This window comes from Asterias amurensis, chromosome 6, assembly GCF_032118995.1.
Source record: "Asterias amurensis chromosome 6, ASM3211899v1".
Lineage (NCBI taxonomy): Eukaryota > Metazoa > Echinodermata > Asteroidea > Forcipulatida > Asteriidae > Asterias > Asterias amurensis.
The window spans coordinates 17523277-17545386 of NC_092653.1; the positions used below are offsets into that span (position 1 = coordinate 17523277).

The 22110-nt window shown below is 40.5% G+C and overlaps 1 protein-coding gene across 2 annotated transcripts; it reads right to left on the bottom strand.

Annotated features, from left to right (window-relative positions):
• Positions 1–179: 179 nt before the first annotated feature.
• On the bottom strand, positions 180–22059 carry LOC139938576 (RING finger protein 215-like). 2 transcript variants are annotated; one of them, XR_011786176.1, is made up of 11 exons: positions 21826–22059; positions 20898–21053; positions 19575–19646; positions 19024–19109; positions 17763–17820; positions 17208–17315; positions 16396–16512; positions 8114–8245; positions 7273–7375; positions 6566–6660; positions 180–3744 (listed from the first exon to the last, which is right to left on the bottom strand). XR_011786176.1 is itself a non-coding variant. In XM_071934152.1 (10 exons), exons 1-10 carry the CDS (start codon positions 21973–21975, stop codon positions 6620–6622), a joined length of 1023 nt encoding a protein of 340 aa, XP_071790253.1. In that variant the 5' UTR covers positions 21976–22059; the 3' UTR covers positions 180–6619. The 2 variants fall into 2 exon arrangements, 1 of the variants encoding a protein (XP_071790253.1); XM_071934152.1 differs by having other exon boundaries at positions 180–6660.
• Between the last annotated feature and the right edge of the window lie 51 nt (positions 22060–22110).

Here is a 22110-nt window from a genome sequence, read left to right on the forward strand (position 1 = left end):
CTTTGCCTGCAATGCATATAGTAAACACACGTGCAAAGTACATGTACGTCCAAGTCGTGAGTTGGTACATTTCAAAAAGTGTTTTTCTGCATTCAGCAGCAATACACCTTTTTTTTTTTAAACGTACAAACTCACGACTTGGTCCGTACATGTACTTTGCAATTGTGTTTACTCTACGCATTACAGGCAAAGTCTGCCTCGATTTACGTCACGAACAGCGCCCTCTCGGGTCGGGGTCTACTCTTAAATTTGTAAATAACATAAGAACTGATTTTTTAAAACCTTAGTTAACTGTGTATTCACATTCCACTCATCAAAACACATATATTAGTGACAAAAGCTTTATTTTGAAAAAATACCACTTCCAGGTGACTTTAATTGTCTGCTTACTTTGGCTTTTGTTTGGGTGTATGTTTGTTTGCATGGCGTGTATGTTGTTTTTTGGTGTATAGTGTTTGTTTTGTTTTCGTTGTTTCTTGGAGGCACGCAGAGTCACCCGTGATCCAATGAGAAACATCAATGCAGCTGCCAACCTAATAATTCAATACACCACTGCCTTAGTGATAGCAGCTTCCATGAAGTACTTCAAGATTGACTCAATTACTGGTAAACCAACTCAGACTGAGTTTCAATCTGGAGTTCATCGAGACCCAAGCCACTATGTGCACATGATTCTCAAAGAAATTGTTGGGAGAGTAAAAGTCAAGCTGCTTCCAAAGCCAGCGCCCACATACCCATCAGACATTTCCCCTTGAGTATTGGCCAGATGGGTATTTTACCCAGCTCCTGGGGAGTAACGAAACATACCAGGCATACCAGGAATGCCTGGGAGAGAATGTGGATCTGTGGAGAGAGATAGCCGAGCTGAAGAATAAGCTAACGAAGTCCAAGGAAAGAAACATGCAGCTTCATGAAATGATGAGAGGTTTCATCCCTAAATTTGCAGTAGAGAACAACATCCCACCTTTGAAGAAGACTGATGTTGTCCCAAGTAATAACAGTGCATGTTATAATGCCAGGCGTTGTGTCTAAGGCTAAGTAGACAAAACATTTCCATCCATTCCACATCCACATCCGTCATGAACTTGCAAGAAGACGATCCGGGAAGATGACGTCCTTGGGAATGCCCCGTTTGTTATGTACATGTACGTGACACAAGCTGTTCAATACAAAATTTGGGCTTCCCAATACATAGACAAGGCATTGCTGTTTCGAGACAATGCGGTCGTGGCTATGTCTGGGCCAGGGGCAGTGTGTGCTAATGCTCGCAGTAAAGCAAGGTCAGGTTGTTTTTTGCAAGGCATCATGCATTACAACCGCGTAAGATTCAATCAGTTGCGCAATGGACCACTGCGTTTCATCGGGTCAACTCGTACCCAAGTCAACTCGTACCCAAGGCAACACGTACCCAAATTATTGTACCCAAGTCAACTCATACCCAAGTCAACTCGTACCCAGGTCAACTCGCACCCAGGTTAACCCAGAGTGTTGTGGACTTTGAGGTTGGATCTGATCAGCCATTAAGTCTGTCTTCGCTGATGTACACATAGCAGGCTGCTTGTACCATTGAACACAGGCAGTCTGGCTGACGTGCCAGGAGCTTGGGCTGCATGTCCCCTACATGCCGACGTAGCCATCAACGACTTCATCAGACAGCTGATGTCACTACCCTTCCTCCCCCAAGAACACAAAGCTGAAGCTTTCAAGAAGTTGCAGGAGCTAGCAGAACACCGATACAAGCTTTAGTCCACCTTTGCAACTACATGGCTGCCAATTCTGGGTCAGAACTGGTCGGTGTTCATGCGGAGCATTCGCAGGAATAAAATGAAAGAAAACCAGGATTGTCTCCTCGAAAAGGATGCTCTTTTCAACTATTCCCGAACAGCACCCCGTTTGGGTTGATGTGATTCAGTGATGCTCGCCAGATGGGTGATGGTGACAGAATAATCCGTCTGTACTAATTCTTCCTGGTGATAAATCACAGGCTCCAAATATAACTTGAACCTTGTTGGTAACAAGCATGCCAAAGGCATAACACTTTGGGTGGCAGAGCAGGTAGAAGAGGCCCTGACTAACATCCGGAAGCAAAGTCTCCAGCAGGAACGCTACTCCAAAAGCTTCAACATAAGAATAAGTGGAATACCGGAAACCCTCAACGAGAATCATGTAGTTCCCTTCGAAGGCAATGCAGACATTAACAATCAAGTTCAGCATGCCAGATATCACATTCAAGAACGCCCACCGGACTGGTCGTTCACAGTGATATGCTTCAGACAAGTTTGCCCTTCCCAGCATTAATGAGATGAAACAAGATTCATCCATAATGTCCTACCCAAACCAGGCACAAACAAACTACATTGTAAACCTCATTCTGGAAGTAGTAATTTTCTTCGTTTACCAGGTGATATGGTTACACTTATACGACACAACATCAAGTGGTGACAAGGGAACCTTGTACGCAGCTCTTAAATTCTTAATGTCATGCAGAGTCACCATTGATCCAATGAAAAACATCAACGCAGCTGCCAACCTATTTACTCAATACACCTGTAGCCTCCAAATCGCTACAGATGGTTGACATGATTGACGGTTGATTGAATCACAATTCTCAGAAAATGAGACGCACAGCTTATGTTGACTTTTATGAACTTGAAAATGTTTATTATAACTAACGATGCTGACCACGGTGTGGCAATTACAATGAGATGACAAGGATCGTACTAGATGTGGTATTCAGAAGATTGGTGACTAATTTTACTTTTAAGATGGCAATTGGTAGCAAACTTGGTTATGGTGTGAGAGTGTGTGAGTGTGGCTGTGGTTCAACTGTAACAAGATAAAACACACAAAAAGGCAAATTAAGTTAGTTGTCAATATACAACTCAGCCAACCTTCCTCTGGATAGATAAACTGTCCCAAAATTACACAAACTTTAAGAAAGAAAGGACTTATCCATCCATAAATGACATGTTTGAACTCCAAACCCAGAACTTCAAGTCAACAGTGACATGCAGCTTCACTGGGGCCGGAGTTGGAAAAGTGGCTCTTCCAGTAGTGCCTGTTAAAGTCAGACGCCCTGGGGGATTCACCGACTTCATATGCACATACGCTCTACTCGATACTGAGTCCACGCAGAGCTTTTGTTCAGAAGTGTTGACAAAAAGGCTTCGACTACAAGGGAAGCATGACACCATGAGGCTTACAACGCTTGACAACCTCGACACCCTAAGTGACACATTTGTTGTTAACCTCGAAGTAACTGACCTGAATGATGAGAACATTATTGGCATGTCCAATGTGCTAACTAGGCCTAAGCTACACGTCAGCCCCAAGTGCCTCATGACCCGTGAAGAACTTGACAAGTCGCATTTAAGTGACATTACTCTGCCAGATGTTGACACAAAAGAAAATCCCTCTCTCCTGATCCCGAAAGAAGTGCGCGTAGGTGGTATAGGAGCACGTTATGCTGCAAGGACCATTCTGCAAATCAACTCAGAATGAGTTTCAATTTGGAGTTCATCGGGACCCCAGCCACTATATATGTGCACATGGTTCTGGAAGAAATTGTCAAAGTACACCCTTCCCAGCATAAATGAGATGAAACAAGAGTCCCCCATTTTGTCCTGTCCCAAAATAAAATAAAATACTCTACACAACAAGGTCTCAAAACTCACATAAAATGAGGTACACCCTGGGGTTCAAGAGCCCGCATGACAGAAAGAAGGTTTGACGTGTACAAATTATCTGCCGAGTAGAAGAAAAGAGAAAAGAAGATTATGTTTTGTTTATTTTTTGTAAAATACACTTTTAGTTTGAAGAATTTATACTTCCCTTTTAAAATTACATGATAGGGTGGAATATGGTGTTTACCAGTTGATTACATAAAAATAAACCAGTACAGACATGACGACATAAGTGCCCAGCTCCCAAGCTGGCCACGAGGCTGTCAGTCTGAATCCTGCATTCAAAGCTGAAAGTACCACCATGTCATTCTTCCGTGCAAGACTCGTCTCCCCCCTTGTATGCCAATATAACACTTAGGGTTAGTTTTGTTGTAAGTATCTACGTTTATATAGGGTTAATGGTTCCAAAAACCAAAGGTATATTTTCCTTTTAAAGCATTGCTGATTTAACTAAACTCAATTTATTTATTTTTGTTATCAATTTCTATGTAGATATTCAGACAACTTGAATCCACTGGCCCGTGCCATGCCTCGACACTTTGATTTCTGGGTGCAAGATATGAACGTTGACTGCACGTTTTACAAAAGTTTCCGGATGACAAGAGATGCCTTCAATTTGCTGTGTAGTACGTATGGTTAAAGTTTACAAGTCTAACACCAACATACAACGAGCCTAATGTCTTTTTGACTTTGATATTCGAGGGCCAGGAAATTGTCAGGATTCATGGGTTTTTGAACAATCATTCACATCTGGGGTCCAGCTCATCTCTGCTTCTGCTGATGGAGCCAGTGTTCCTGGTGTAGATGTGCTCTAGCTGATCTCTGTTTTTGTGGATGGAAAAATTAGTGTTGCTGGTGTAGATGGGGTCCAGCTCATCTCTGCTTCTGTTGATGGAACCAGTGTTGCTGGTGTAGATGGGGTCCCGCTCATCTCCGCTTGTGTTGATGGAACCAGTGTTGCTGGTGTAGATGGGGTCCAGCTCATCTCTGCTTGTGTTGATGGAACCAGTGTTGCTGGTGTAGATGGGGTCCAGCTCATCTCTGCTTGTGTTGATGGAACCAGTGTTGCTGGTGTAGATGGGGTCCAGCTCAGCTCTGCTTCTGTTGATGGAGCCAGTGTTGATGGTGACCAGCTCTCTACTTCTGTTGATAGGGCCATTTCTGCTGGTGAGGATGTGATCCAGCTCTCTGCTTCAGAGGAGAGGCTAGACCATGTGAACCCCCATAAAAATGATGAGTAGCGCTGATGAAGACAATTCAAGTGCTCAAAGCGAGGACCTTCAAGTTGGTAACAGTGTGTTTTTCCCGCCTGTTCTCAAACACAACCATTCAAAAAAGAGGGTGTATAATAAGCATCATGCTTGCTTCTTCTGTTCTAAACTGGTCACCAATATAAGCAAGCATTTACTTGAGGTGCATAAAAAGGAAAAAGAGGTAAAAAAGATTGCAGCAATGGAAAAAAGAGTGAGCATGCGCAAAATACATGCAAGTACCTACTGTTTTACCATAGGGTACCTAGCAATAAGGAACCATGGGGATAATTCCCGACCACGAGAATGACCCCTTTATCACCTGTACCATTTTGGTACAATACCTTCATTTTGTTTTACAACCATGGCCATCAAAGTCCATGCTATTGGACCTACATCTTTAATTTGTTCCTCCCTGGTACCAAAATACAAGTTAGTATAAATCCAGATTCTGCACTGGTTTTCACTGGGTACCGAGTACATTTCTTTATTTGGAGCATACCACCATTTACCAAATGGGCAACAGCAGTTTAACAACCAAGTGCAGGTAAAAATGAGTACCACCTGTAAACAACCCTCTACATTTATACCAGCCACATGTTCGGTTTACCATTAAGTAACCACAAAGTGACCACTACCACGCACCACATTACATTTAAGTACCTACTGTTTTACCATAGGGTACCTAGCAATAAGCAACCATTGGGGTACATTCTTGACCCCTTTACCACCGCTACCATTTTGGTACAATACCACCATTTTGTTTTAAAGCCATTGGACACTTTCGGTAAACAGTATTGTCCAAAGGCCCACACTTCGTGTATCACAACTTATATATAAAATAACAAACCTATGAAAATTTAGACTCAATCGGTCATCGGAGTCGGGAGAAAATAACGGGAAATCCCACCCTTGTTTCCGCACATTTCGCGGTGTCATGACATGTGTTTAAAATAAATTTGTAATTCTCACTATCGAGAATTGATAATTGTTTTAATGTTTTTTCAAAAAGTAAAGCATTTCATGGAATAATATTTCAAGAGAAGTCTTTCACCATTACCTTCTGTAAACCCTGTAAGTTACTTGTAAATCTGTGAACTTTTATTTTTTCTTCTGTTCAGAAAGTGTATAATGGCTTTAACCAACCATAGCCATCAACATCAGTGCCACTGGACCTACATGTAGATCTTTCTCGTTCCTCAGATCCGACTGTTTTTCAATATGGTGCTGAGTAAATTTCTCCATTTGGAGCTTACCGCCATTTACCAAACAGGCAACAGCAGTTTAATAACCAAGTTCAAGTAAAGTAAAAATTAGTACAAGTTGTAATAAAACAGTTAACCATCGAGTAATTTTACTGTTTGACCATAAAGTTTAGTTTACTGTTTTCCTATCAAGTTTTACTGTGTACAGAGTGTTACTGTACATCATTTACCAAGTACCACGGTATTTAAACACCAGATCACTAGTGGCCCAAGGGCTGGCTGAATCAATCATAAAATATAGATAGCAGTTCTTCAATAGATGACTATGAAAACTGCACTTTAAAATATATTTTGGGTACACATAAGAGGTACACATACAAACTAAATTTTGAAAACAAACTTCAGTTTTAAAAAATTGAAATGTTACCAGGGTGCACAAGCAGCTGTTCCTATTTCTCATCCTTCAATACCTCATCTGTTGTCATAGTTGAGTGCTTCTTGTGTTTACCCCGGTCAGCCGATCTGCCAATAAAAACATCAAACACAATTCAATGATCTATTTTGCTTCCAACAATTTTATGGTATACAAATATTGACTGCTTCGAGTGCTATGGTTAAAACTACAACTCGCGAGGTGATCCCCGGAGCGTTCTATTTTCCCGAGGCGCAGCCGAGGGAAAATGGAATGGTCCGGGGATCACCGAGGTATTCAAAGGTATTGTCTTTGACAATTACCAAAGGTGTCCACTGTTTTTAAGCAAGTAAGGTTCGCAGTGACACCATGTAAAAATCTCTTTGTGAGTCGTGGTAGCTCTGAGAAGAGCCGGTTTGTACCCTGTATAAATGCCTGAAGGTCGTTGGCTCTGTGCGACAAGATGATAAAAACGTGTCATCAACATTGTGACTTTCCTGCAATATTCAGCTTGCAGAGAAAATGCAAATGTTTGTTGATCAACCAAATAATAAGTCTCAATTTAAAGTGAAAGTAGCTTAATTAATCACTTTGACCCGAGTCCGGACATGTAGTTGTGATTTACCTACAATGTTCAACTTGCAGATGGTGTACATTTGTTGACTGTCAACCAATATCCACACATTAACAACGAAACTGACTTAGTGTTAATCATGACTTACCTACAATGTTCAGCTTGCAAAGTGGACATGTGCGTTTGTTGATCAACCAATAATCCACACATTTACAATGGAATTGATGATAGCATGGCAGAACTCGAACCATCTACATGTAGTAGGATAAGAAGAGGAAAACAAGCAACTAATTTTATTATAAAAGAACCTTATACTAACTGTTAACAAAAGGACGGCGGAAATAAACTAAATAGTATATGCCACAAGAATCATGCCACCCATTATGTTAAAGTGCATTGAGATTATTTGTTGGTGTATTGCGCTATATACATGATGTAAGAATGGGTTAAATAATAATAATGATTTTTTAAGCAAATTTATCTCTCTTGTAGAAAAATAAGCTTACGGACTAAGCACCTGACTCGGGAACCCATTTCAAATGTATTCAATGAACTCAATATGCAATACACACCATGTGTGTTTTGCGCCTTTTTGCAAAAAGAACAAGTTTCAACAAGGGGCAAAATTTGCCTGCTGAATTTTTCACAAAACTCAGGAAAGTACCGAGTATACAGTGCCTAATACACACCAGTGTGAAGTTAAAAAACAAACTATATCCTTTATCCCTGATGCAAAACTCACATCTGTTAAACCGCTACCCACTGCTAACACATATGATTCAAACTGCCTCTAGCCACTGAGGGGCCACCGAGCTAGCTTGCCGGTCTAGTGATAAAACATCTGCTCTAGCATTGCAAAGGTCTTGGGTTTGAGTCCCATCTGAGTGAGTTGCCTACACAGTGCTTAATACATCAGTATAAGGGTAAAACCAAACTGGATCCTTCATTCTCGATGCAAAACTAACATCTAATACTCATTTCTATCGTACCTTCCCTTGTATAAACTCCTCCAGGCATATAGCACAGCTCTCTTTATCTCTGCTTAGCATATAACGTTTCCTCTTGTACTTCCTGGCAGGCATTTTGGATAGTGATTTTTTGGCAAGTCTCTGTAGACAGCTCTGGGATAACAATAACAACAAAATGTATTTATTATGCATTTTTTTCAAGCAAAGTAGGCACCTTATAATATTATTACATCTATTCATTAACTAAGAGAGGTTTGCAATAACACCATGTTAATATCTTTTTTGATTAGTGTTGATTCTGAAAAGAACTGGTGGTTAAAGACTCAAATTTGGTCAAGTTATGCCACTGGTAAAGCCAACAGGGTTCAATTAAATAGAGCTGTTTGGAAGCAGAAAAAAAAAATACAGTCGACTCCCGTTAATACGAGGTCCGGCGGCCTGGCCCAATTTCCTCGTATTATCCAAACCTCGTCTTAAACGCAGCGCGCTAAATATAGATACACACGTCGTCATTTTGCATTCACACAACACGCGTAAGTGCATACATGTATACACTTGTACACAACACGTGTGCGTGATATACATGTACATGTATACTTGTGTAAGCCTGCACGGAGCTGTTTGCTTATCAGAACAGCTACTACAAGTATCTTGTACACAAGAATATCATTGCTAAATGTCTTTTATAGGGTTTAATGCGTAACGCAGTAAACCGATTTAACACCAGGAAATATGCATAATTATAGTCAGGTTGCACAGTCGGGGCTATAAGCGATTGGGATTGTCAGGGCGCATTCAGACGTGGTTCCATTGTTCTTTTCAACCAACCAAAGCAATGCATTTGGGGAAAGGGTGCTTGTCTTTCTGGGAACCGTCATTGAATATTCTGCCACCGAGGAGTTAAGATAGATTGTATAGTTTCGCAAAATTCGGTACCTTCTTGGCAACTCGCTGGAAGTGGGAACCGCATTGAAGAAATCCAAGTGATACCTGATGAGGAGGGCGAAGATGGGCGGCTACAGAGAGTGGTGAAGCCGATGGCTTACTAGCCGGGCAAATCGGGTGAGTCGCTACATTTTCAGACCTAATGCTGGGGCAAGTACAGCCCCAACAGTAACGCTAGTAGGTAACACGAGTACGGTGAATACGGAAAGGTTTCAAACATCTAGTATGTATAAAGGGCCAATAATTGCGAACATCCCACAGATTAATAGTCAGGATATTTCATGGCCTTTACACGTAACTCGGGGTATAACGGACCAACATTCTCAAAGCATGAGTACAGGTACACAAGGACAAGAAAGGGCGGACAATCATAATTTTTCTGGCAGCTTGCCGTTTAATATGAAAGTTAGTCAGAGCTTGTGTCAGTCAGGCCAATCAGGAATAAGTAAGCCTAGTAGTTTAGTGTACAACTTGGCAAACTCTAGTCAATATTCAGGGTATTCCATACATAACAGGGATGGGGCATTGAGTAGGTTAGGAGGGACATCATCTTCAATAGAACTGGGTGGTGCCCAACTTTCAAATGCAGGATGCAAAATAAGTACAGTAGGGAGCAGTTGCATGTGTGGGTCCATTGATTGCACAGCGGGCTCTTGAAGCATACCGATGGCGGATAACATGCAGCATATGAATTAACCATCAACTCCCTTTAATCCATTGATATCGGTTTGTAGCGAATTGGGCGAGGGCCTACCGCTAACCTTAAAATTTTTAAGATTATTCATAGCGAGTTTGTGGATTTTGCTGTGATCTTACAAAGAAGAGTGACCCTATAGTAGTACAAATAGCCTACCGCTAACCTTAAAATTTTTAAGATTATTCATAGCGAGTTTGTGGATTTCGCTGTGATCTTATAAAGCAGACTGACCCTATATTAGTACAAATAGCGGTCAAGACACAATAATTCTTGCTGGCTGTAAACGAGGGGGGTTTTATAATATGGAAAGATAATAAACACAGGCGTCCAATTACTTCTATACATTACATGGACCTCTGCATTTTTGACTTATGTAGCAGTGTATTTGCGAGCTCATCTCCATAGAACACATAGAATTATTGAAATAGTGTCAGATCGTACGCACAGAGAGCAGCAGCTCGTCCAATAAGGGGGGATGGCGCACTTTTAGAATGAGGCAGCAATTAACACCAGTTAGATCATGGGCATAATTGACGATGAATTATGGGCATTGCACGTCACAGCACCATGTGTTAATCAAGCTCTAGAACAAAGTGTACATAAAGAATAGAAGGGCAATACCAAGTTTCATTATGACCTTTCGGAATGATTGATCATTATTAGGCACTAAATGGCCAGCTTCCATAAATCAAGGGGTAGCCTATTGCATAATATTAAAATTAAAGACCTTTGCATCTTCTTCCATTTGTACATACGTATCTGGTATTTCATATGTTTAATGAATAGGGTGGTATAGATGGCCTTAGCTTTCGATCCAAACCGGACCTAGTTCAGAGGCATAAAACGAGTACAAACAAATACATATCCATTCATAGAAAAAGAGAGGGGAAATGGATTAAAGGAAGAAAGAAGCGGGAAAGAAAGAAGCGGGAAAATAACAGCCAATCAAAGTTTCTATTTCAGAAACAATTGGTGGCTATGAACCAATGCGAGTAGAGTGGCGAGGACAAAGGAGGTTTCATATGAAAGGATGGATTACTGGACCATAAAAGTGGTAAATGCATCGTTCGTTAACAATGCAGGGAAACATGAAAGGGTAGAATTAGAGAACAAGTTGCATCATGATGCAATTAACAATGGTCAATTAATAGAGAAAAGCAAGATCAAAAGTACGATGGTATTAAAAATAGGTATGAGGGACCTGTGGAAAAAAAAGGGGGTTACTTACATGAGATAGTTATAGTAACAAATATATAGGAACAACTTTAAAAAATTAATTTATACTTGAGTTACAGAATATAAACAACATTATAGTTCTCAAGCAGAAGTGAAGTGGGGGTAACGGGAATTTATTTAACACCAGTGTTTATGTTTAGTCCAAAGGACTTGACTGTCTTGAGTTGGTGAATCCAGTGTGATTCTCTATGCTTGCAGTTATATTTCATATGTTCATAAATTGCACAAATGGGAGGATCCCAAGGGTAGTTTCATTGTTTCTAAGATGAAAGAGGATTGTAGACGCTTGGACCCTCGGCAAGATTCAAGATGTTCCATTACATTTCCAGTGCTGAGCAGTCTGGTTAGTTTTTACCGCCAGTCTGCAAAATATTGAATTATTCGGTTGGGTCCTGAGGCGAATTAGAATAAATCTGCTTTATACTTGTTAAGTATAAAGAGTTACACAGTTCAATGGTTTGGCGGGAACATTGAATAGGACTGGGTGCGGTACCCAGGGTAAGGCTTATCTGGCTATGCTATCAATATACACATTAAAGCTTTGTTAATTTAGTCTTTTTTTAGTCGTTATATAGTTTAAGTATCATCGGTAACAGTAGCAGCTACCATAGCTTAGCAGGGAGGTCAGTACTAGCTTGAACCTGAAAGCGTTGATTTGCATAGATCAGGTGTACGTTTCCAATATCGATTGGTTTTTCGTATCTGGCGGTCAACACAGCACTGATGTTCCATGGCAATGACACGTTGTGTCGGTACAAAATGTAACGAACAATGGAGGCGGGCTAAACCGTAAAGCTTACGTATTTGAACAACAAAGGCGCATGATTAAAAATTATCAGTTGATCCGGTTATTCAAGTTACAGGGTGTAATTATTGTCAGTGAAGACGAAAATTCGGTCGTTACAAAAAGTAACAAACATTATAATGTGGGACTAAACGTACAGAGTATGTACATGAGATGAGAAGACGCATGATTAAAAATGATCGAGTGATCCGGTTATTCAAGTTACAGGGTGTAATTATTGGCAGTGAAGATAACAATTCGTAAAGTGGTTACAAAAAGTAACCCATTATAATGTTGGATTAAAATGTAACAGAGCATACACATGAAATGACAAGATGCATGATTAAAAATAGGTTCAATTACAGGGTGTAATTTTTACAGTGAAGACAAAAATGTTCGATGCAAACGTAGAAGAGTGTGAAGATGAAAAGAGAAGATGAATGATTAAAAAGGAATCAGTTGCTCCGGTTGCAGCATAGCTTGCAGACATCTTCATCCGGTTGCAGCATAGCTTGCAGACATACCATATTTGACTTATATGACCTTTATTAAAGTAGCATAGTTAATGTTTAAAGTATAATCAGCATATGAAGCTCTGCTGTTAAAAGCAGCATTCTTGGTTGCCCTTTTCGGTTATTCTGAGGGTGAGTGAGTTTACAACTCACGATGGCAAATTCCCGGGCGTTGCGTATTGGTGATATTTCCTTTAATCAGGAAGGGAATTTGCAAGTAGTTCTAAGATATTCAAAAACGGATCAAGTGGGTAAAGTTCAATCATTTCTATTGACAGGAATGCCAATACTTCACCGTTTGTACATTGAGGGGGGACCCTATGTCATCCAGACAAGTTAATCACATCTTAAAGTAGGGATTAAGGCCTTCAGGTAAACCGCACACCCTTTTCATTTCATAGTTGCAGGATATGTTTGGGGTTCGGGAGGAACAAATCAAAAGTATGGGGAGATGGAAGTCTGGAGCACTTGAATCCTACATTAGGCCAGACTTAATGTTTTCAATTGTCTAAAAGGGGGTAGCTTGTAGCAAGGTCATAAATAAGCAGTGTAGACAACCGCTTCTTTAATTAGCATATTGCCGTTTAAGATAAATAATCATTTACAAGATTGGTGAATGTTGAGTTGGTTGTTAACAAATTGTGTACAACATTTTCAACTACATACAAGACTTTGACAAGATAAAATATTGGTCAGAACAGATTACCCAGGCTGTTTTTCTTTGAATTTGTTTTTATACAGATTTTTTTCGGGGACAGTATCATTCCCCACAGCAGCGGCACAGTGGTGGTACAGTGAAATGGAAAGGCGTGTCTGGGGCACGCCTGGACGGCTGGGACTAGGCTCAGGAGATACGGCAAAAGGCGAGGTCCCGACGGCAATAGTGTTACATCTAAGGACCAAAGATATCTTGAAGGAAAATTCGGGACAGATAACACATAGGGTAAAAGGGAGCCTAAAGATGTTCATCAATCCGACGCAAGAACGTGGGTACCGGGACAGTATCATTCACCACAGCAGCGGCACGGTGGAGGTACAGTGACATGGAAAGGCGTGTCTGGGGCACGCCTGGACGGCTGGGACTAGGCTCAGGAGACTCCTGGCAAAAGGCGAGGTCCCGACGACAATAGTGTTACATATAAGGACCAAAGATATCGTGAAGGAAAATTCGGGACAGATAAGACATAGGGTAACAGGGAGCCTAAAGATGTTCATCAATCCGAAGCAAGAACGTGGATACCGGGACAGTATAATTTGCCACAGCAGCGACACAGTGGTGGTACAAGTGACATGGAAAGACGTGTCTGGGGCACGCCTGGACGGCTGGTACTAGGCTCAGGAGATACCTGGCAAAAGGCGAGGTCCCAACGACAATAGTGTTATATCTAAGGACCAAAGATATCTTGAAGGAAAGTTCGGGACAGAGTAGACATAGGGTAAAGAGAGCCTAAAGGTAATTAGGAACATCCTACCCAACACACGGTTAATTTGGTCAGACATTTTGTTAAGGGTGAAGTATCAAGGTAAAGTTAAAGGAGGGCAGAAAAACGCTGCACTTGGGATTTAAATATATGCAAAGAAGATACTTCGGGAGATGCAAAACGCACCTGTTATAAAACACCCCCATCTCATTAACCCTTCCCGGAAGGTGCGTACTGGCAAGACATGATTCATTTGGTTCCATCAAAATTTATCAGACGGGTTGACACTCGGAGAAAGTTTTGTAAAAAAAAAAAAATAAAAAAAAAATAAAAAATAAAAAAAATAAATAAAAAAAAAGGGGGGGGGGGTGTTTGGGCAAATTTTTATATCAAAATTTGCTTTGGCGGTAAGTTTAGGTTGTTCCTATAAACAAGAAGCTAATAGGCATTGTAGCCTGTGAGGAAGTGGTAAATTCATTTATGTGAATTGATATGGATAAATATGGTGGTAATAAAATTATGTGATTGTATATAAAGAAGTAGATTAATTTGGTACCTTCTTGGCAACTCGCTGGAAGTGGGAACCTCATTGACCCGGAGTTTTCTCCAGTCAATGAGTGCATTTATAATTATAATAATTGTAATTAGTCTGGTACCTTCTTTGGCAAATCGCCGAGAAGTGGGAACCTTTGCGGATTGGAAATTTACCGTTCGCAAAGTGAGGGATTACCCCCTTTGCGAATTGGTCGCAAAGTGTATCATAATGGGAACTGGTATACTTCTTTATGAGTGTGGATATCACTGGATGGAATTAAATAAAGGGAAATCCCTTATATTATTATGAATGGGCGTTTTACCACCGAATTCAGAGTACGGAATAAATTAACTCTTGGCAGAGTTCACTACAACAACAAATCCTTGTGTCTGTGTATATTTATCAGGTGGTAATTGAGTGATAACACTACAGCAAAGAGATATCAACTTGCCGTTCAGAGCGAGTGGATTCTGCCACGTAGCGCATGGTATGAACATGATGCATGCACTGAACGTTCATTTTCATTGGTGATCGACATGGAGTATTATGGTAACAGTATGTCAAGCGTCTGGAGTTCTGTTGCACATGGACTGAAGGGAGTGAAGATTGTATAAAGGAGCTTGTTTCAGTTACTTTAAATAAATAAAAACAAAAAAAATTCTTCTTGATTGATATTATTGGTTTAATAAAATCTTTGCGTATTTGTGTCTTTTACATCATCTCTATCTTTTGATGTGATTGAATTAAATGTTCCGGACGGACAACCTTTGTTTTTGTTACTTTTCTTAAAAAAAAATTTTTTGGAAACGAGGGAATCTTTATTCATTTAATTGTTATTATTGAATTAATAAAATCTTTGCGTATCTGTGTCTTTTAAATTAATTTCTTTTTGATGTCATATCTCTATCTTTTCATTTAGAGATGGCAACCTTTGTTTATCTTTCCTTTTAAAAATTAAATAATGGGGAAGGGCAACCTTTGTTTTCTCTTGGGGAAGGGCAACATTTGCTTTTTTCTTTTCTTTTTGGTATCGAGGGTAAGACACTTACCCTTGATTTTGATGCTAGCCATTTTCTTTTTCGAATGTGGCAGTTACAGTTACGATGAACGTATGAGAGATGGTCCCAAAATGTACCCCTTTTTATAATTATTTGATGCGGTAAATTGTTTGAAGTTTGGGCTATTTTTAATTGAAAAAGGGGCTCTACTAAAAAGAAAAAAAAATCGAACAGCGAAGATGTTTTTGAAGTTTTGCAGGGATGATACGAGCAAGGATTAATCATTAGAACCCCCAAATACTGCCGAGTGCGTTCGCCGACATGAATTTATTAAGTAAGCGGCATGTTTTTGAAATTGAGAAGGATTGTTAGTGACTAAACCGTTGGTGGTTTTGAGCCACGCGCGTGATTTAAGCCCTCTATTGTCGGCTTGGGTAAACCAGTCCGTTGAATAGACTGGTGGCACTCTACGAGCACCATGCAATTAGCACCTCTATTGTATTGATCATGGGGTTTAAGGGCTTCATGTCATTTCTCAACCTTGACGAAGGTAAGCTTTTTTTACACACTTATTCCAGGCCCTCGCTACAAACGTCTGAAAACAATACATTTTGTCTCCAAGGGACCGCAAAATTACCTCGTTATAACTGTGTTCTCGCTACTACCGTGCTCGTACAATCCATATTTAAATGCATTGAAACACCCATGGGGCAGTTCGGGACCGGCAAAAAACCTCAAAATAACTGGAACCTCGTAACATGCGAGCTCGTAATAACGGGAGTCGACTGTACTTAGAATTTTCTGCTTAGCAAAAAAGAAACGAGATACCAGTCACAATTTTTACATGTTGCATGTTAACCTTGGCAGCTAACCTTATTCAGATAAGCATAAATTTGTTATGCTTTAATAGGCCCTTTTGCACTTACATGTAAGCAGCTCTATAAAATTGGGCACAGGAGGGTTTTGTATGCGAAAGGCTCAGTATCTGCGCCTTGAACACCCAGCAGGGTGGATATGTGCGCATTACAAGTCTTATTATTATTATTATTATTATTATTAGTATCTCAGTCAAGGCACAAGCATCATAGAAGGCAATATGGGGATTGGAAACCTTTCTAAAAGCACACAAAAACAGAATGAGGGAAGGGTCCAGAGTAATGGATAGGTACACTCACCTCTATATCATCTGTGTAATCACTGTCAGCCCATGTTATCCATTTACCATGGAGTACTATCATCAGGCACAATGTACCAACTATTGATAAAAGTGTCGTCCAAAAACTTGGAAAAACCTGAATACATTCACACAAAAAAAGAATTTTTTTTGCTTAAACCAATAATGAAAAGTTGAATCTACAAGGACCACTTAGTGAAAAAGCCGCCTTAAAAGAACTATCCATTTTTTATCTGTCTTTAGATAGATATTGAAGTTAAAACGATTTCAAGTGGCAAAAAGTTGCTATGTTGATAATAATAATATTAACTAGTTCTTGTATAGCGCATTTCACAATAACTGTATCAATGCGCTTTACATAAGTGTCCTGCGGCCAATTTCACGAAACGCTAAGATTAATCCTAACTCGAGTTAGGCAAGTAACCCGTCCTTACTTACGATGGGTTTAATGCATCCTACGTCTTCAGATAGGGAACTTAACTCGTCCTAAGTCCTAAGATTAATCCTAAGTTAGGATGAGTTTGATGAAATTGACGGCTGGTCATTGGGCCAATAACATTCCTTTAATCTTTCTCAACTCACTGGGAGTATACAGCCCGAGCTGCCATGCTTTCAGAAGGCTTTTTAAAACACACTATCAACCTCTACCCTCACAGGTACCCATTTATTTCCCCTGGGTGGAGAGAAGCAGTTATAGTAAAGCATTTTGCTCAAGGACAAAAGTGTCACGACCGGGAATTGAACCCACACTCTGATGACATGGCCACCAGAACTTGAAATCGATGCTCTTAACTGCTCGGCTCACAATCTTACCTTTGCTTGAGAATGGCCTGACCCCAGGCATACTACACCTTCCCATTCCTTGTATGTTCCCCCATTAGATCGGCCACAGGTAGACCAAAGGGTTAGTCGAGCTGTGTTCTGTAAGAGACAAAGACGAGGTCCGTCAGGAAAAAGTTTTGTGAAACCTTTTCTTAACAATTTCAATGTGTTGTGGCTTAAAGGCACTGGACATTATTGGCAATTTCTCATAATAATAGGAGACTTTGGATCTAGAGGGCAGCAGACCTACCATGTAAATTTCCATTGTTTCTGTAGTTCTGAGCGTGCGCATCTTGCCATGCTTGCTGAGAACAATGGATTTTACCTGGTAAGTCTGCTGCCACCAAGCGTCCCAAATGTTCCCCATTGTACGCATAAACTGTCAAGTAGCAAGGAGGTTTCTTGAATACCAAAGTTACATGTTTAAAATGGAGTCTAACACTAACAGATTTTTGTTTTACACTAAATAGTTGAACTATACTATCCCCTGCCAAAATAACCCAGAACATTTTCATCCCTTTGAATTTACAAATAAGCATTTCTTACCCAGTAATGAGAGCGCGAAGACGTTCCATCATTGATCTTTATACTCACTTCTGATTTACTGTTGGCAACAACAAAGGAAAATTGAACGATTAAACTTGTGGTTTATTACTTGTTATATAAAATTACTTGTTATATAAGATAAAAAGTTGCATCCCCCTTACGGTGATCCCTTTGCTGCCACTTCACAGGTTGTATCATAAACTTGGGTGTGATTCCTGGTTATATTACACTAACAGGTTGAAAGGCTTCTGAATGGCGGTCCTGAACAAAGACATTAGGGACAGTGTTGTAGCCACGTTGGGCGATGCTGGGCGGGCCTGCCCAGGACTCACAATTTTTGCCCAGCACTCTGAGAAAAATACATTATGCTGCCCAGCACAGATTTCAAAGTTTTTCCACTTTGCATTGATCTGAGATACAGCTAATGATGAAGAGAATCAAATGTCACAGAGCAAGAACACCATCAAAAGGCCATTCAACTTATTGCATGGCCCCATAACACGAACAGTTTGGGAACCTGGCCCCACTTCATCAATAATGGCCCCATAATTAAACATGAATAATTTTGTTGATCCCCCTTGGTAGACTTCCAACAAAATTTGATTTATTGCCCACTACTAAAATTGGTCTAGCTACAACCCTGATTAGGGATCTTTTATTTTGGATGACAGATGGTTCTCCGACTTATCATTCTGAGTTGTGCTTAAAACCAACGTTTGGGGGTTCAACCTACTGAAAAATATTAATACATGCGCAGTCGGTAACCGCACTCGCCTGGTCATGTGATTAACTCAAAGATGATAGTCCTGAAAAATCTAAATGGGTTGTCCGCGGAACAGATAATTGATACAATGGATGGTCATGGTGTAAGTTTTCACCGTTGCAGAACCTTCCGTCGTCCAAAACAAAAACTCCCTATTGACAAAAACATTTACCAATCCAGAAGATGCAGGTTCAAGTTCCGATCCAGTCATCTTTCTTTGTTCAACCCAAAATTGTGTAAACCACGCACGATACTTCACGGAGGCAACTAAGGCGATTGCCTTCATGACCCCTGGTCATTGCCTTGGTGCCCTTGAAATGTTCCAGTGGAAATTTACAATTTCCTCATAGGGTGCCCTTTACCAAAGAGAAAATGCATTGGTGCCCTTGCTCTTTCAAAAACAAAGCAAACAGGCCTGGTAAACCATTCTGATACAAGACTTTATTATTTAAACTCGAAACCAAAACCTGTATATCTCAAGCCTAATTAAAGTCTCACCTCTCTGCTGCTTTGCGTATCTTGGTGATACCGACAGCTTCTTGGATGACTACAACAGGCTGCTTGAAGAGTTGCTGGACATCAAGCTATCGATATCAACAAAAGAAACTGGATTTACATTCTACCAAAGTACCACACAGGGCTCGAATGTCCACAAGATCAACAGGAATTGTAGCTCAAAATATCTACTGAACCAGGCTTTTTTTTTCCAACCAGATAAAATAAAAAAATAAAAAATATGTCATAATATTGTAACTTACTATCCACTCTTATAAAGTGTGCATGTTGAATGCATCGTGTGCCAGCCATAATTCATGAGCATCAAACCCCCACAATCAAATGATTTGTCACATGAAAGAATTATTAGATATGTATTCGGAGGATAATGACTCTCTCCTTCGGCCACATTTTCAATGGTGAAATAAATGGTGTGAACTTGAATGGTCACTATTTCTACCAGCCAACTTCTGACAATGTGGACATATTCTAAGTCTTTGGCAAATTATCTGAAATTGGAGGTAGATAGAACACTGGTCTTTCCATAGGCTTACCTCTTTGAGTAGGGCAGGGTTCATGGCCAGAACAATTAATGCTGAGGCACCAAACAACATGGCATTTCTTACCTGCAAAAGCAAAAGTTATGTTTATAAATCCCATTGAAGCGTAAGTCCTGTGAAGTTTACGCAATGTAACATACACGTATATACAGTTCTTATGTAATTTTTTACAACAGGTGCATATGGCAAGTTTTGTTTTATTTGTGAGATCTATCGTAGCCTGCAGGGGCCAACAGCGGATAAGAGCGCCGAACTCAAGCTCTGGTGATTCTGTTCAGCAGAGTGTGGGTTTGAATCACGGTCGTGACACTTGTGTCCTTGAGCAAGACACCTATAATTGCTTCTCTCCACCAAGGGGTAAATGGGTACCTGTGAGGGCAGAGATGGTTCTTGAGATTGATTTAGTTTAGTGCGCTACAAATTTGGCAGAAACAGGTATACAGACCTGGAATTTCATCTTTGAGAGTGGAAGATTTTTTCATTTAACAAAGGTAATTTCCAATGAAAAACATCTTACAATCTCTGGAAAATAAAGGGGCCACCAAGGTAAAGACTTGGGCAGGCACCTCAAAATGCTCTCTGTGTTATTTCAGTTGAGCTTAGGTGGCTCAATCTGCTGCAAACAATGCAAGAAATAAAATTATAGCAAACCCTCCAAAAGATAAGTGTACTGTGTTCATTTTCAAAGCAATATACAACACATTGGATTTAATAACAATAACTGCATTTATAACGCGCCTTTTGCCAAAGGATACAAAGTGCCAGGTATTATTACTGCAAGGAGTGGGGCGAATTTTAAGATATTTGACCTAATCCTTAAGCACCATGTCATGGTTTACAAGGTGCTGTGGCGCAATATGCTGCCAATCCAGCCAGGAACACCGGGGCGAACCCCTTCTGTTTTCGATAAGTGCACTGGTTTTTTTAACACACGTTTACACAACACATGGGACCAACGGCTTTACGTCCCATCCGAAGGACGAAGCAATGGTTATGTTTCTTGCTTAAGGACACAAGTGTCACGGCTGGGGAATCAAATCCACACTCTGCTGATCAGAAACACCAGAGTTTGAATTCGGTTCTCTTAACCGCTCGGCCACGACACTCCTATACATCTGAATCTTCTGAACCTACACTCCACAGACAAATGTTCCAAGTACAAAATGTGCTATAAAATAGCTTCCTTAAATTATTATTATTGGGCCCATGTCCTAGTGTACACATTTCAATTTGACAGACAATAAGAACTGAGAATTGTAATTGACTGAATACAACAACTCTGCCAAATTAAAACAAGACAAGTGTCTTTTTTCTTACTTGGTCAAGAAGAGAGCATCTTGTGGGATTGGAGCTGGAAGGTTGTTCCTTAATGGTTTCTTCCACTGCTGGTAAATAAATCAGACCAATCCATTCCTTCTTCCCGGAATCATGATTATTGGCTGGCTGGGTTGACTTTGTACAATTTTTAGGAAGCTGGTGTGATAAACATATTACAGAATTTACAGAATTTATGATGAATCTGGGCCCAATTTCATAATTCTGTGTGGCTGTTCTTTTCTGATTAAACCCATAGGCCTAGTGCTTTTCCGCGTCCCAACCAAAAAGCCGATTTCAACTTGTTTTCTTGAAAAAATGGCAGACGATCTTTTCAGTTGTCATGCAAAACTGCTGCGATGATGGGTCAAAGGTCAAATAAGCCTGCGAGAGCCTCGTTCAAGGTAAAGGTTTTTATATAAATCCATCGTAAATCAAATCGGTCAAAAATCAAAAATGTCTTAGTGAAATCGAAAATGCAGCCCGTCGCAACTGCGATGGATTTTGTGGTTCTCGTCACGCTTGCGTTCAATTTAGCGATGATCGCAAAACAAAGTGTAGTGAAACCGGCGGCTGGTCACTTGTGACTTGTTGGAATGCTCAATTCTGCCGAGCATACTTCTAGAAACTATAAGGCTCCCCCATGAGGGGGGAGCCTAGGGGAGCCTTATATTATAAGTTATACTTATAGTTTTATACTTTGTGGAAGTATGCGGAGCACCGACTCTGAGTCTGACTCTGACTACTGAGCAGAAAATTGCTTTAAATTAAAGTTTAATTAAGCAATGTTTTTTGCAGCGGCAGCTTTGTGAAATTAGGAACTGGTCTCATTCAATCCATTTACATTGAGGCCCACATTGAGTCTACCTCCATGCCATTGCATTGAATGATTGATAAACGTCTTAAGAAAGGCTTTTCAGACTCGAGTTACCATTCGCATGTCGACCCCCACAATTCCTTCCGAGTCCAGCCCGCCAATCCGTGCAAATTGCCCTCGAATTTCCACCACCGATTCGCTAGTTTGGTGCAAGAAGACGACTGCTTCACCCTCCCCACGTACTCCACGCATCCCACTCGTCATCAGCACAGCTAAACATACTGCGATTTGATAATTCGGAGGAAGTAATTTTGAGAAGAATCGGAGGGCATTCCGCCGCGGGAAAGTGACACCAGCTGCCATCTTAAATTTTCAGGGATTTTTAAAACAACCGCACGA

Excerpts from the sequence above, each read along its gene's own strand:
- LOC139938576 (XM_071934152.1), bottom strand. The coding sequence starts at position 21,975 with ATGACGAGTGGGATGCGTGGAGTACGTGGGGAGGGTGAAGCAGTCGTC. Across the intron at positions 19,647-20,897 it reads GATGCTCTCTTCTTGACCAA|GTAAGAAATGCCATGTTGTT; the intron begins GTAAGAAAAAAG and ends TTGCTTTTGCAG. Across the intron at positions 6,661-7,272 it reads TTGCAAGCTGAACATTGTAG|ATCGGCTGACCGGGGTAAAC; the intron begins GTAAGTCATGAT and ends TTTTATTGGCAG.